Source organism: Solea senegalensis, linkage group LG1, assembly GCF_019176455.1.
Source record: "Solea senegalensis isolate Sse05_10M linkage group LG1, IFAPA_SoseM_1, whole genome shotgun sequence".
Lineage (NCBI taxonomy): Eukaryota > Metazoa > Chordata > Actinopteri > Pleuronectiformes > Soleidae > Solea > Solea senegalensis.
In genome coordinates, this window is record NC_058021.1 from 12899114 (window position 1) to 12914729 (window position 15616).

General features: G+C 43.3%; 2 protein-coding genes across 9 annotated transcripts in view; one reads left to right on the forward strand and one right to left on the reverse strand.

Annotated features, from left to right (window-relative positions):
• The first annotated feature begins 2784 nt into the window (after nt 1-2784).
• fam131a (family with sequence similarity 131 member A) lies at nt 2785-10603 on the forward strand. 2 transcript variants are annotated; one of them, XM_044045672.1, is made up of 6 exons: nt 2785-3088; nt 3836-3961; nt 5317-5428; nt 5504-5686; nt 8735-8872; nt 9033-10603. In XM_044045672.1, the coding sequence occupies exons 3-6, from the start codon at nt 5338-5340 to the stop codon at nt 9593-9595; spliced, it is 975 nt and encodes a 324-aa protein (XP_043901607.1). In that variant the 5' UTR covers nt 2785-3088; nt 3836-3961; nt 5317-5337; the 3' UTR covers nt 9596-10603. The 2 variants fall into 2 exon arrangements, with proteins under 2 accessions (XP_043901607.1, XP_043901601.1); XM_044045666.1 differs by lacking the exon at nt 3836-3961.
• A 1176-nt stretch (nt 10604-11779) lies between these two features.
• Nucleotides 11780-15616, reverse strand: part of clcn2a (chloride channel, voltage-sensitive 2a) — a 45745-nt gene continuing 41908 nt past the window's right edge. For all 7 annotated transcript variants that reach the window (XM_044045538.1, XM_044045528.1, XM_044045497.1 and 4 more), the window contains exons 21-25: nt 14551-14619; nt 14013-14054; nt 13460-13564; nt 13084-13170; nt 11780-12945 (exon numbers count right to left, since the gene is read on the reverse strand). In XM_044045538.1, the coding sequence (XP_043901473.1) occupies nt 12430-12945; nt 13084-13170; nt 13460-13564; nt 14013-14054; nt 14551-14619 (819 nt within the window). In that variant the 3' untranslated portion in view covers nt 11780-12429. The remainder of the gene's footprint in view (nt 12946-13083; nt 13171-13459; nt 13565-14012; nt 14055-14550; nt 14620-15616) is intronic.

A 15616-nucleotide genomic window follows, 5' to 3' on the forward strand; every position in this document is an offset into this window, starting at 1 on the left:
GTGGTTCTCTATTATTTTCTGTCATGCCCCCCCCCAGAGGACAGAAATGTTTTCACCCCCCCTCAAATTGAAATACTATTGAGAACCTGATCATTTTTATTTATTTATCTGTATAAACCACTGTATGAGTTGTCCTGCCCTGCCTCTCACGTCCCCCCCTAACACCTCACCGCGCCCCCCCAGGGGTGCCCGCCCCACTATTTGAGATGTACTGGTCTAGCCCAAGGACACATCGGCATGTAGAGAGCAGAGCTGGGAATCGAAACCACAAAAGTTTTTTTTTACTAAAAAGTCATCACAAATGGGACAATCCAGCATAAAATGAACCCCTTACTCTATTTTGAGAAAAATTGAGAAAGCCTGTTAAAGCTGTTTGTCTCCAGAGTCAATGGTGAAGTTCCTGAACATAAGGATCTTTGGTGTGTGTTTAAATGATGTCAAATAAGGCCGTATGTGAGATATGTCAACTGGGCAGTTGATGCGAATGTGAAATGTCAGAACTGTTCTGCGTTAAACAGGATTTGAACAACGTGGCTGGTGACGCGAACAGTCGGCTTTCAAGTAAATAACTAAGTCCTATGTGATGCGAAGAATCTTATTCAGGGATATGCTGCGTGTAAATGAAACTACGTCAAAGACAACACTGGCTCGTTGTAGTTACTAAGTTGTTATTAAAGCCTCTCTCTGAGGGACATCTTAGACACACACACATTCATGTCTCAGAACTCCCTGGAGGTGTGTTGCTGCAGCTCTGTGTTGTTTGTGTTACACAACCGTTACACCGCTGTTCAAGTCGCTGAGCAAACCGAGTCACAATGTTAGTGCTGCTGATGTTTTTTAACCAGACTGCAGCATTCAATCTGCATCATTCCTGCATTGACTCTTCACACACTGAGTGTACTGAAGTGTTAAAGGGAATATACTGTATATAAAACATGTTTAACAGTGACCATCAGTGTTTAAACCAGGTATTGGAATCCTAAGTGAAGACATTGCAGTAGCTTTACTGCCAGATTTCCCAAAAATACTGAAAAAAGATGCTGAACTCATACCTGAACTGTAGAAACATTGGATACACCGACAAAGTGAGAGGGAGGGAGTAAGAGCACCCTCTTTTTAGGAGTAAAGTGTCCACATCAGCATGTTGGTCACAGTCTGTCATGGTCCTCTTTGCTTTCACTCATCCATATTTTAACTCCTGTCCACTTCAGACCCTTGTTTTTCTCAGCATGGGGCATGTGAGGCTTTTCAGTCTGGTATCATTGAGGATTTGATGCTGTAAACAATGTCTGGTTCTGGGAACGCTCCCGAGGTTGTCTTAGTTGTCAGTTTTCTAGACGTTCCCCTAACGTTATTTCTCACAACCTTCATTCAACCTTTCCCTTTTGGTTACATTAACATGTGACATAGCATTTGGTACGTGTCTTACTAATTATACTGTTTGAACTCACTCACACTTGCAGTCATTGACGAATGGACAGGCAAAGTTTTATTCAATACAAACAAAATAAGACAAATAGACAAAATGAAAAGCTAATCGAGTAGAAAAAGGCTTTACTTATCAACAAATTTGCAATAAAAACAACAAAATAATCCCTCGGTGCTATAGCGGCGGCTATCTGCACTGTGCTTTCTCTGCTGGCGTCTCATGTGTTGAAGTGTTCGGAGTTGTGTTATTGGGTGGGTGGTGATGGTGCAACACACCAGAACACCAAACCCAAAACATAAACACAGTCTGTGGCCTGCAAATTAAATGCATTTTGTGAACATCATGGCTGCACCACTGTTTCCTGATTGACTGATTTGAAATGTACAGGACACCAAATAAATATGTAAAACATACAGCATTCAATGTGACACATGTTGTACTCACTTCAGATGCTTTTTAAATGCATTGAAGGTAGTGCATTCTCTTATTGCAGCTGGAATGTTATTCCAAATCGTTATTCCGAATGTTCCAAGAGGAAAGGAATTGGGCTTGATTGTTGCCAGTTCAAATCCCAGGGAGGGCCGAGGGCTGGGGCAGCCCGTGAGCAAGGCACCCGATCCCCATTGCTCCCTGAGTGCAGAAAAGTGCTGCCCACCGCTCCTGTGTGTTCACTACTGCTGTGTAATAAGAATGGGTCAAAGGTCAAATTCACCACAATGTCTGCGATTCTGACCATGGAGCGGGGCCTTAGGAAGCTGCTTGCTGATTGGCTACTGAGTTTTGGAGTTTGTCAGATTCAAAACGTTAGATAATTACAATTATTTTGACGGCTGTCGAAGGTGAAAACTTGGGGAACAAGACGGACAGCGAATCCAAGTCTGTGACTACTTCCGGTCCATTGAGCTGTCACAAAAAAAACCACAGCACAAATAATAAATCAGGGAGTGCAAAGCGTTGTATTTTCAAACAGTAATATACATTATTTTTGAATGATTGCATCAATATTTTATTTGCTATATTGACACAAATCTTATTCCATAGGTTGGACGCTCTGGTGGGCCGCTTCTGGCCTGTGAGCCGTATGTTTGGCACCCCCGGTTTTAAAGCCTTTTTTAAACATAGATTCTATTGGTTTTAATGTAGTCATGCTCGCCAGTGACCAGTTAGTGAACCAGTGGTCTGTGGTCATTTTATTGATTGATTGATTTATTGATTGTGATTAAACACAACTCTTCCATATGTCACCTTTACAGGACGAGAGGAGGAGGACGTGTGGAAGCTGCAGTGGTTTCTCAGAGCACAGCTGCAGGTTGTTGTTACCTTGATGGTGGCTGCTCAGAGGAGGAGGAGGAGGAGGAGGAGGTAGGATGTGACACCGCCTTCCTCACACTGGTGGTGGTGACGCGTGGCATCGGGAGACGTTTGGTCAGCCTGTGTGTGTGTGTGTTTGTGCATGTGTGTCATGAAAAACCCATTTGGCGAGCAACAAATAGCGCCAGAGATGTGATTCCGCTGGAGTTGTGGACACGCGCTTCAGTGGCTGCAACAGGAGAGGACGCACGGCCGCGCGGAGTCATCTGTTGATCGGGATCGACGGCTGGAGAATCTGGAGAATTCGAAGCGCATTGTTGTCATGAGCCGCCGCGCTCGCACTCACAGGTGAGACAGCGAGAGCCGTTCGCGCGGTGAAGGTGCATGTGTTCACATGAAAGCGCAGTTTTTTTTTTTATTTACCCCCCGGTGATGCGGGTCTGGTGCATGTATGGAGCCGTTGGTATGCAGACGGAGACTTCAGCGGTTGCCATGGGCGACCCGCTGCAGCATCAGCGCCTGTCGTGGTGCGCTATTTTCCCAGTAATTGCAGGGTATAGGCCTTTATCCATCTATGGTGATATATGTGTGTGTGTGTGTGTGTGTGTGTGTGTGTTTGCATAACATCGAGACCGTATCGATACAGATCAGCCTGAATTTCTGCACGTGACAAAATAAAAATCCTTGACTACATACGGAATTAAAGATATGATAAGACACACATGGTGCACGTTAACAGAAATATGTATTATCCCTCTTGTGTGTTGTGTTGTATGTATCTGTTTGCCTTTCTTTTTGTCCTTTTTCATTTTAAAGCTGCTTTTATTATTATTTTTCTATAGTTTTGCTCCCTCTTTTTTAAGATTAATGCCTGTGAAACGCTTTGTGCTCTGTACTTCTGAAAGGTGCCATATCAAATACATTTATAATAATAGTTATTATGTCAGGTTAGTTTAACTTCATTGTCTTCATTGTGGAAACTTGTCAGCTGCTCGTCATAAAAAAGACAACATTCAACAACATCTATCTATCTATCTATCTATCTATCTATCTATCTATCTATCTATCTATCTATCTATCTATCTGTCCCCTCAGTCCCACTTGTTGGTCACACCCTGACATCACTCCTGTTTTACATGTCAACACGACGATGTGGAAACAACAGGAAACCAGAAACCTAACTACAAACATGTGCCACACGTGTTGTTCTTATTAAAGGGGGTGAGTGTCAACCAGCAGCTGCCAAAGAGGAGGCCTGGTCCAACATGTAATGTAACATCATCAGTGTCAAGATGTGTGAGCTTTTAAAAGCAACATGGCACAGTTCATGGCTCCTCAGAAGCACTGTCTCATGTAGGTGCACTGCCGAAAAACACAGGATTACTGCAGTGATTGTAGCTCAGCTTCACTGTGCATGGAAACACACACACACACAGTGTCATGGAGCTGATTGGCCTAATCTGCGATTCATTTTGCAAAACTCATTTGACAATGGTTTGAATTTGTTCGATTTTAGAACGCAGCCGTCCATCATGTGGTGCTAGAAGTGTGTCTGTGTAAGTCTTGGGAAGTGCAGCACGGCCACATTCTCGACACATGTTGTATTTATGATGCATTGAGCCTGAGTGACAGCTGCGTAGCTGTAGGCGTGTTTTGCAGCTTTCTTTTGAGACTCTCTCCTCTCAGGAGTGCTGAACGTCACAAAGAACGCTGACGGAGCTGTTCACACCTTCATATCTCTGCCTCCCAGATCCCGTTTGCCTCCGAAAACACCCTCACTAAGTCATTTTTGACTTTGTCGTAAGCCTTCGACCATCGCTGAGGGCCTCGTCTTTCTTAGCTGCTTTCTTTCTTTGGGAGCAAATCTGCTTAAGAATTATCTGTCAAGTCTTGCACGTGCTCACGTGAGTCGTCGTGCATTTCTCCCCTTGTTCAAAGACTCACCTAACCCCAGAAAAAACAAGACACATTTCAACCCTCTATCATAAAACTGCTGACACAGAATCACTTGGCCCAGGAGATGTGCCACAGTATGTGGGGCCATATGTGTGTTTGTGTTGAACATGTGGTTCGTTACGACGTGCTATCACTTTTAATAAGGATCAGCAGCTTTGTGGGTGAGAAGGCCTGAGCGGAGCTGCTTAGCACAGCCGGTCACATGCCACGTGTTTGCCCACAGAGATCAACACCACTGCCCTCATCTCTCCTCAGCCCCAACCTTTGTAACTGGTTTTGCCGGCTTACCGTGGCTTTAGCATCTGTGCAGTAAATGTACGGCATGGCTGTTTGCGGGTCTGCAGCCTAAACCAGTCTATAAGAGCGGAGACCTTTAGTCGCGTTGGTGTGTTGTGCGGTGACTCTGCATGGCCATGCTGAGGTCCAGGAATAGAGAGAGAAGGGAGAGGCGAGGGGAGGATGAGGTAGGAAAAAAGCCTGGCAGTATGTTTATCGAGCTTTTTATTTCAATCGTTTTTAGAATGTTTTATTTAAATGTTATGTTTAAGTTTGTAGAGAGGATGAAATGACTGGGTAGTTCTGGACTCATTCCCAAAGCTATCATGTAATATTTGTTGCAGGTGAAATTTGTGGAGAGTGAAATGATCCCAAAGTCAGGAAAATCTCCAGCAGACTCACGGAAAAGCGTCGGCATCCATGAGTTTGCAGCACTCGCCAGATCATCCTTAAATGGTAAGAAACTTTTACTAACAGTGTCATTTGAATTTGAGTCACAGCTTTTGACTTCTCTTGTCTCTGTGTCCTCAGGCATCTCACAGGCAGTGAGAGACCATGTGACAAAGCCAACCTCCCTGGCTCAGGGCCGGGTCGCTCATCTCATTGAATGGAAAGGTTGGCCCAAACCTGCAGACCCTCAACCTGCCACGCACTCCCACTTCAGCTCCTACTGCCATCTGACTGAAGGAGAGAAGGAGGCCCGCTTTGCTGCAGGTACTCGGTATACATAAGAAAATTGTCTTTCGAAACTATATCACATTATAAGTCTTCATAAAAACAAATAATTATGTTATTATAATAACAATAACCATATTATTATAAACAGGCGTGTAGAGTTGCATGAAAAAAATTATATATATATTACTCTTCATTACGTAACTTCTCGTATTTAACCCTGACACCTTCATGGGGGAAAGGAAATGGGCTCATATAGTGAAAGGTTGCCGGTTCAATCCCGTGAAGGGCCAGGTGCAGATCAGTGCCGCACACTGCTCCTGTGTCTGCTGTGTGTGTGGGTTCACACTAGTGTGTAATAAGGACGGGTTAAATACAGAGGTCAAATTCACTCTCACTAATTGGTGTGTATGTGCAAAAATTACTAATTCTAATTTACACACCCTTCTGCACATATGACATATTTCATGATTACCCAACTTATTTTTCTAAGTCACGCTGCGAAATGGAAATAAGAAAACGCACACGTTCTTCACACAAATTGAGAACCAAAGTGTATATATGTATAAATATTACTAAACTAGTGATATACATGTTTAAAAGATCGGATTGATGATCTTGAGTGACCTTCACTGTCCCTCAGTCCAGCACGTGTTACCATTCACTTTTTTACATTTTTCAAACACTATGTTGTGAGATTACTCTCCACTGTGAGCAGCAGGCGTTTGCACACATACAGTATGTCGCTCGTTTGTCTCGGTGAACACGTCGCATCCTCTCACTTAGCTTGGTTTAGCTCCGGCCTCATCTCCAGGTTTCCACCTTCTGTTGTGCACTTAATCCCCTAAAACTGTTGTATGTCAGGGGGTCGGCCCCGCCCACTCTGCTGTCTCCAGGGTGATGGCTTGCCTTGGCAGCAGATGGTGGTCTATTAGACAATCTTCCAAAACACTTCACTGCCCACCAATGGCACAGCAGCTCCTGTTGTTTTGCTGTGACTCATCCGCTCTGATGCCAGTGACACTGGTGTGGTTTGATCAAGAGAAACTGTGTGTGTGTGTGTGTGTGAGTTTGCTTGTATTTGTTACCACTTTAGAACCTTTTTTCTGGCAAAAACACAGACCTTTCCGCCGTCACTCTTTCTTAAAGATCAGAAACATTGTGACATTGGCACTCATTTCATGAAGCTGCATCTTCCAAGTGTGCACTCATCGTCCGGCTGTTGTTTTATGTATGTACCTTAAACTGTCCAATGACCTTTGACTGATTGCGCCCTCCCAACAGGTGGAGGTTAATTAGTGTGATTACCAGCACATGTGTCAAGTAGGAGTGACCTACATTACAAGTGAGCGCCAACGTCACAGTGTTTGTGCTCTTGAAAAAGGCCTGAAGACCAAAACATCCTCACGTCAGTAAAAATGTATGCAGATGGAGCAGGAGTGTGCAGTGACATTGGTGTGTGTTACCTTTTTTTACACAACACTGACTTTGTCAAAAACAGAAGTCCTCATTAGGGATGGCAAACGGATTTCGGACAGATACAAATGTGAAATCTGATACAATCCAAAAATATATAATATATAAAGTATATATCGCGTAAAAATGTAAATAATAAACAGTCAAACCATTTTAGCTGAGTCATGTTTGGGCTGTTTATTTCTTCATTTTGGGAGAACAATATTTGTTACACATGGAGAATTATGTCTTTGAAATGACACAAATATGTTGTTAACAGCTTCATATGTTCATTAATGGTCTAAAATGACTATCGGACTGATATCGGTATCGGCAGATACTGCAGTGTTATTGGGACATCCCTAGTCCTAATGGAGAACAAAACCTGGTCCAAAAGAGGGCGAATCTCTCACTTTCTGAGGAACGGGTTGATTTGAATTGTGGTTAGGTTAACATTAGGGTTAGGCATTAATTGGTTTTGGTTAAGGTTAGGGATAATGCATTGGTATAGGCTGTCAAAAATGAATGGAAGTCAATGCATGTCCAAGGATTGCTGCACCAGCCTTTATTGCCGCACCACAACAGTTTGTTTCTAACAGTGATTGAAGTGATAATGGACGAAAATCGACGAGTTCTGCGGGGAAAAAAAAGAGTCAATATTCAAACAATAGACGTATAAATCAACATGGCAGTGTTACTCCAGCCTTGTGTATACTAGCTATTGATAAATCATACAAACGAAACCGCTGGGACAGTCTCACTCTGTTTGACACGTCGGCCATTCAATGACTGTCATCTTCTCTAAGGAGTCATATGAAGAATCTTAGTCATCGGCAGGGAGTCAGCCAGATACAAATGTAAAAAAGAAAAATATATATACCCTGTTGCTTTTCCATGCTTTTTTGTTTTAAATGATTAAATAAAGTTTAAAGGGATAGGAGGAAGCCCAGCTACACTACCTACCCTACTTAGTTTTTACATATTATCCCAAACTTTGGTCAACATAATAACAGGAGGTTGCGGGTTCCAGGAAATGTAAAATCTAATGAGTTGTTTAATACAAATTGTAATAGTAAGTTTAGACTTTTTTTAAAAAAAAGAAATAAGATGCTATGTATTTAGTTATTCTAAAGATGTAAAACACAATTAAATAATAAACTCACTCACCTTCTACCACTTTATCCTCCAAGTGCCAAACTCAGCTGACACATGGCAAAAGGCGGGGTTCACCCTGGACAGGTCACCAGTCCATCACAGGGCCACATAGAGACAAACAACCATTCACTCTCACACCTATACGGTCAATTTAAGGTGTCCAATTTGCCTAATCCCCAAATCTGTATGTTTTTGGACTGAGGAAACCGAAGAACCCAGAGAAAACCCACACACACACACGGGGAGCACATGCAAACTCCATGCAGAAAGGCCCTTGTTCTACATTACTACATTAATAAAGCTGTTTACATTTGTTTCAGTTTAAGTCATTAGAAATGTTTTTGTGATGTTAACACAAGGAATTATGAAAGGACATCTGACGGTGAAACTGCAGAGAAAACTCCTCTGTTTCTCAGAGCTGAGGTGTGTGGAATTAGGCAGAAACGACTACATTAATTGGACCTGTGTTCCTGTTAGGAGTGGCCGAGCAGTTTGCCATCGCTGAGGCCAAGCTGCGTGCTTGGGCGTCTATGGACGATGACGAGGAGGAAGACTCCAATGACGAAGACTCTCACAACAACGGACAGGCTCACGCCTTCTCCTATCAGAACTCAGGTATCCACACACACACACACACCCATTTGGTTCATTTCACCTCATTTCACTCATCGTCGTCTTTAATGTGTGTCATCACTGACAAAACGCCTCATCTTCCTCTCCCTCCCCCCAAACTCCATTCATCCCCAGGTGTTCTGACTCTTTGCTCCTCCCTCAGACACCACCACGTCCAATCGTATTGCAGCACAGCCATGTCAGTCTGAGGCTGATGGCAGTGAGGCGCCACACTCCGACGGCCCCCTGGGCCCGAGCATAAGCAGCAGCGGCAGCAGCAGCAGCAGCAGCAGCAGCAGCAGCAGTTGTATCCCTGCTTCTCTTAGTGACCCACATTCCTCTCAGGCCAGTTCACCCACTATACCCAGTGAATACATGAGTCCATTCCTGGAGGAAGAGGTGAGGCTGAGCGGTGACGGGGAGCAGCCGGCTCCTTTACAGGGGCAACGCAACGAGGTCAGCGTCCACCACAAGCCTGAATGGAGGCCTCCGTGCAGCAGGAGTAGCAGGTTTGACTCCTGCTACTCCACCTCTCATTCCGAGTCTCCTGGAGAGGAGGACGAGGAGGATGAGGATGAGGAAGGTAGCGTGTTTCAGGAGGTCCGGGTGTGGCACTGCAGGAGCTTCTTCTCCGACCACACTTCTTCCGGAGTGGCCTCATTCGACGAGGAGGGGGAGGAGAGGGATGAGGTGGAGAAGAAGGAAGAAAAAGAGTATTTGATGTGATGTGTTTTATGTCTCTTTGGGTGTTGATTCTGGATATGACATCATCTATCCTGCTTTCAGTGTAAACCCCTCTCCAGCTCCTTTCCTTCATCTAGTCATGCCTCCTCCACTCACTGCCTTCTGTCTCAGCCTCCAGGGCCTTTCATGCACTGATCTCGCTCCACTGTCTATTGCTGCTGTGCACATTACATATATTAGTTGAGGTCAAACAGAATGTAAATCTGTTGTTGAAAATGAGTTTTGTAAACATTTGTGTGGTGTGTTGCTAATGCATTGGTTTTCTATAGATATTTTGTAGTGTTGTTTTACTCTGGGTCATGCCGTGTCACGTGGGTCGGGTTATGTTTGATACTAAATGTCCCTTTTTTCTTTTTTTTTACAGAAATGTCTGTCATTTATATTTCGCACAAACACAAACTAAACATGAATCGTGTGAAACGGTCTCTCAATCTCGTTTCTTAAAAGGTCTCTTTAATTTATTCATTCGCTCATGTACAAAATCAATTTCATGTCCTCTCAAAAATAACAATGGCTGTTGGATTTCAAATGCATAATAATTGTCCTCTGTACAGAGCATGTGCGTAAATCTCATCCAGGTATTTCCATATGTACAAAGCATATACAGGCCAGTGCCATATAAAGGGAGATACTACAGACTTATTGCTCAACTAAATACGCAGCAAATTAGTTTATACACTCTACATTTAACCCATTACGTTATATGACGAGCACTAATTCACATTCTATTTGCAAACAAAAGAGTGAAGACGGGAATAAATCATTGCACATAATGTGTCACAAGGAAAGAAATGAGCTTGAGTAAAACCAAAATACAATTTGAAAGTCGTAACAAGGTCTCTCTCTCTCTCTCACACACACACACACACACACAGATCTACAACTGTTTTTTGGACTGTGGGCTATCGCTGTGCTTCACAGCCGTTACTTTTCCTCGATGTTGCATTCAGGGGCCAGTCTGAATTAAATGTCCTCTGTCGTACAGATATATATCTACAGGCTGCACGTGTGATTGTGGCGTTTGTGTGCGCGTGTATACACTCATCGGCCAATATCTTAGGTACGCATCTTCAACTACTTGTTCATGCAAATATCTATCTAATCATCTTTATTAGAAAATAAAAAAAACATCTATTAAAACTAACATCATGTGCTATTGAAGAAGATACTAGAAACTAGTGATTGAGACCAATAAAATGTTAACTTTCTTTATAAACCGACTGGAAAGTAGGCTCATTTTCTCATTCTTTTTATTTATCTAGTCGCCCTCTAGTCTATCGAGTATATTTCCTGATTGGCTTCAGGAGGAACCTTAAGGACTATGCCCATTTTTTTATACATGGTCTATGGTGCCATTTCTGCCACAGTATTAGGTGTTTAGTGTACCTAATAAAGTGGCTGGTGAGTGTATATACTGTGTGTGTGTGTGCTCTATATAACAGCCAGTGTCTGTCTTCTGGAGCTCAAGAGTTGCTCTTTTTTTATAATTCTAGAAACATCAAAAACACAGTAAAAATCACACAGCAGATGATGCAGAGGCAGTGGCTGTCTACATTACCCTTATTGAATTTACCCCTATATAAAGCCATTGTGCATTAAATAAATCTCATGGTAATTACAATGTGCTTCACTGTTGATTGTAGCCCTGTACTAAGCCTGGTGAACCTTTGGAAGCTGCCTTTGTCGTCGTGTGTGTACATCCCAGCTGATCGTGGAGTTTTTGTGGGGGCCGATATAGAAATCTCAGTAAAAAGTAAAAAAAATAAATATACTGCTGTAGATGCTGTGACACGTCTACAGAGTGCTGTAAATAATGGAGTCTGAACAAACTCATGAGGATGCTGTTGCCATTAAATCACATTTTACTGCATTTAAACCGAGTAATCTCCTATAATCAACACCGGTTTATTATTAGCCTCTGGTTCTGTGTCAATGAGCCTCTGGTGGATTAGTGCTAATAGTGTAGATAGTTGTTTAAATTCAAAGCATCTTGTGCTCATTAGTGTGGTTTCCCGCGTGTGTTTGGTCTAATGTGCTTTCTTCTACTTTTCTTTCACCGCCCTTCAGACTCATTTCTGGCATCATGTTTTAAAAATTGTTGTTGGGTTTTTTTTGGCAAATGATCTTCTGAAGTATGGATGTCACACACACACACATGCACGCACGCACGCACACACACACACACACACCTGGGCATATTCTATATTTTTATTGTCATCAAATCCCATGAAAACATCAAACTAGTATTTTCAACACTAAATGTTAAACGCCCCATATGTTTAGCACTCATTGCTGTTGTGTTTGTTGCACGTCAAACCTTTTCTGAAAACAAACATCTAACATTATATATTTGTAGGGTAGCATGTGGCCTAGTGGACGGGAACTGGGCTTGTAACCAGAGGGCTGCCCGTTCAAATCACAGGACAGGTCAGAGACTGAAGTACCCTTGAGCAAGGCACCAAACCACCACTGTTTCCCCAGACACAGATATATACTGCTCACTAATCTTGCAGCCAACTTGTATGTGTCCTTTACTGGCGTGTAATAAGGAGGAGTTAAATGTATAAGTAACATTCATTATCAGTGGTTAGTGTGTGTGTGCGCGAATAACACACTGTTGCATTTGGTCTTTTCACAAGATTTGTTGACAAAAATAAAATAAATATAGAATTCAATCAGATTTATCCATAAAACAGGCATCTGCACACACACTCACTCACTCACTCACTCACTCATCTAGGCTGGACTTGAAGGTGAGTGTGTCCTCTACAAATGTAAGAAACGTCAACATTCATGAGACGTCGAGACGGTTCCGATCATTCTGACTGATCCTGCTTGTGGGGGGGACAACTCTCTTCCTCGGCTTCTGATTGGTCCTTGTTCAGAGGTGGAATGCCCTGCTGTTGCTCTGTTTCGTCCGGCTCAGGGGTTTGGGTGGGGGGGTCATAGTCACAGGTCAGCTCTGACTCCTCAGTGTGGGAGGGGCTGCAGTCAAACGTAAACTCTGATTGGTCCTCGGTGAACGACGGACTCTCCTGCAGCACCAGCTCCGATGAATGATTTGTGATGTCATCGGCGCTGGTTTCAAACTGCAAACTAGTCTGGTCTGAGAAGTTGACGGGGATCTCTTTGTACGAGAGATCGGCCTGGTCCTCCACATTAGGAAGGTTTGGTTCCCGGGGCAATGAGAGCCCCCTGTGGCGGATGCACAGCTTGTGTAATTCAGTCACCTCGGATACGTTTGTGCTGTTCCCACTGTCTCGGAAACTGGCCAGCGGAGGGCGCACTTTCACTCCAGTCACGATGACTGAGCCCTCAATGGCCTTACGCAACTGGAGAACCAATAGCCAGCAGGGAGACCGAAAACCCAGAAAGTGGAGGAATAAGAGGAGAGAGAGAAGGAGGACGTTTAATGTTCATTCCCAGAAAACATTCTCTGTAAGATTTCAACACCTGAAGGAGACACACACCTCTTTGAGAGAGACCACTCCCACCAGACGTCCCATGCTGGTCACATAGGCGTGATCCAGACCCAGCAGAGAGAAGATGGTGTGAGTCTGCAGAGGAGGAGACATAGTTCCCACAGCTTCAGGCAAGTGAAATTCAAGTCATTTAAAGACTTTCTAAAAGCCATTTTAAAACAAATGTAAGACCAATTTCACAAAAATGTCTCCTCTTCTGATCTGTGTAGTGTTACTGAGAGAGTTGCTAATTATTTTAAGATTTTCAGTTACATATAAAGAAAATATTAATGAATTCAATGCTTTATATGTTTTTTTTAAGGATTAGCTAGAACCCTGAGAAGAGCCAGCAAACAACTCACAGTGCGTTCACTGCTTCTTTTACCTTGTGAAGAGACGTTTGCTCCACCAACTGGAAAGGCGCTGGATCGATCTTGCAGTTTTTGAAATCCACCGGCTCATCGAGCTGCTGCTCCACCCACTCCGCTATCTGACATCAGAAGACACCGAAAACTTCTGAACTGTTTTTCTGCCACTTCATTGGTTACACAGGACACCATTAAGGGGCATCTTCTCAAAAGTTCAGTGTGTGCATTTATAGATGGTCTCCAATAAGAGATTATTTGAGCTACTGTTGTGAGTTGTCTCTGACCTCTGGCATCAATAAGATATTTTCACCCAGATTACTGCTGCTCACTGGATGTGTTCTCCTTTTCAGACCATTCTCTGCATGGATGCATGTGAAAAAGTAAGTGTCTGTCAAAATCACTTAAATCTCCTTTCTTCCTAGTTCTGGTGCTTGGTTTAACCTTCAGCAGCTCATCTTGAACATATCTACGTGTAGTTGCTCCCATGCGGTTTACTGATTTCATATTTGCATTAATAAGCAGTTGGACAGGTGTACCCAATAAAGTGGCCAGCGAGTGTTTTTCTCTCACCTCTGACGGAGTCATGCAATCTTCCACTTCCACAGTCGAGTCCTAAAAGCAAAACAAATGAGTAAGACATGTGCTCACACACAGTGAGACCGACTGCACACAGTTATAAATACAATGTGCAAACACATTACAGAGGGAGCGATGAAGGGATGACCAGTTTGTGTTTGTGCAGAACGTAAAATACACAACTGCAAACAGATGACACACTGAACCGCACATATACTGTTTTCATATCATCTTATGTAAACTTTCTAAGGAACGGGTATGTGTGTACGACTCACCCACTTTAAAATAAAACACACAAAACGACTTGACACACGGTCACACAGCAGCGCCGAGTGAAGCATTTGCTCTGACACTAATGATATAACATTTATCCTTTTCAAAAAACTTCCACCTCCCTCCCCCTCCCTCACAAACACACTTTCTCTCACTCTCTCTGCATAGCCACTCTAATGCTTTGGTCTCGCACTCACTACGTGTGTGTTGCAAGGCAACGGTTACTAAGCAACAGTTTCTAGGCGGCAGACAGTCTTACCGCCATGGAGATCCTCACTCTTTTGGGCTTGGGCTTTCTTTTTTCAGGAGGAGCCGGCCCAGCCGGGCTCTTCCACCCGGGAAAAGAAGGCATCAACACAGCACAACATTAACACAACATCAGTGAAACGGGACAGTTTTATTCTGATGCCACTGCAACAATGGATCCCACTCTGACTTTACACGGAGGAGTGAGCACAACGTCGCTGAACGGGCATAATAATTACACCACAGATGACGGTGAAGAAACCCCAATGTTAATATAACATTGGATGACAGATGCCCTGCCAGAATTAAGGCTTTTAAACATCAGATATATATATTTGTCTTGCTTGAAAATGTCCCCTTAAATGTCCCTAATGGACTCAATTTATTCAACAGTATGATTTCACAACCTGCAGCTGTAAATCACATCTTGTACAGTGTGTAAAAGTACTTTTACCCTCCCCCAACCTTGTTTGTCTGTGAGCAGCATAATTGAAATAATGAGGAACCTCCAGAGAACCTCTGGAGGGGTAGGATCTGACCCAAGGAAGACATTTTGTCATTGATACAAATAAAGGTTCAGGATTTTTAAAATCACTTGTAAACCTGTGATGCGTGGTCGGAGGATTTTTGACATTCGTCATAACTAACCATGAACATCTAATAGTACATCATATAGATCTAGTTTGGTTGAAATTGAATCCTGATCCAACACTGTGGGAAACAGAGCAGCCACACGGTGGAGGTTTGCACTCGCTAAGTGCCGTTTTAGAACGTGTTTGCTTGCAAATTGTGTCCCACACGTGTCTCAGATTGAACCAGAAATGCTCAAATGAAGGATGTTCAAAAACATTTTCCTGGCAGGGGAATGCATTTTGCACTGAAGGGGCAAATCCTTGACCCCAGCAGGAGATTTCTCAAGAAAAACCCTGCTACCTGTGGGTGGATCCTGCCCATCAGAAGCAGGAGGTGGAGGTGGTGGCATGAACTGTACATGGACTCAGACACAGCACACACACTCTTGAATACAAGAGATGTCCCACTCTTACAGCAAACTTGCACTCATGCATTTTTTTTCTTCT

Excerpts from the sequence above, each read along its gene's own strand:
- fam131a (XM_044045672.1), top strand. The coding sequence starts at position 5,338 with ATGATCCCAAAGTCAGGAAAATCTCCAGCAGACTCACGGAAAAGCGTC. Across the intron at positions 5,429-5,503 it reads CGCCAGATCATCCTTAAATG|GCATCTCACAGGCAGTGAGA; the intron begins GTAAGAAACTTT and ends CTGTGTCCTCAG. Across the intron at positions 5,687-8,734 it reads GGAGGCCCGCTTTGCTGCAG|GAGTGGCCGAGCAGTTTGCC; the intron begins GTACTCGGTATA and ends TGTTCCTGTTAG.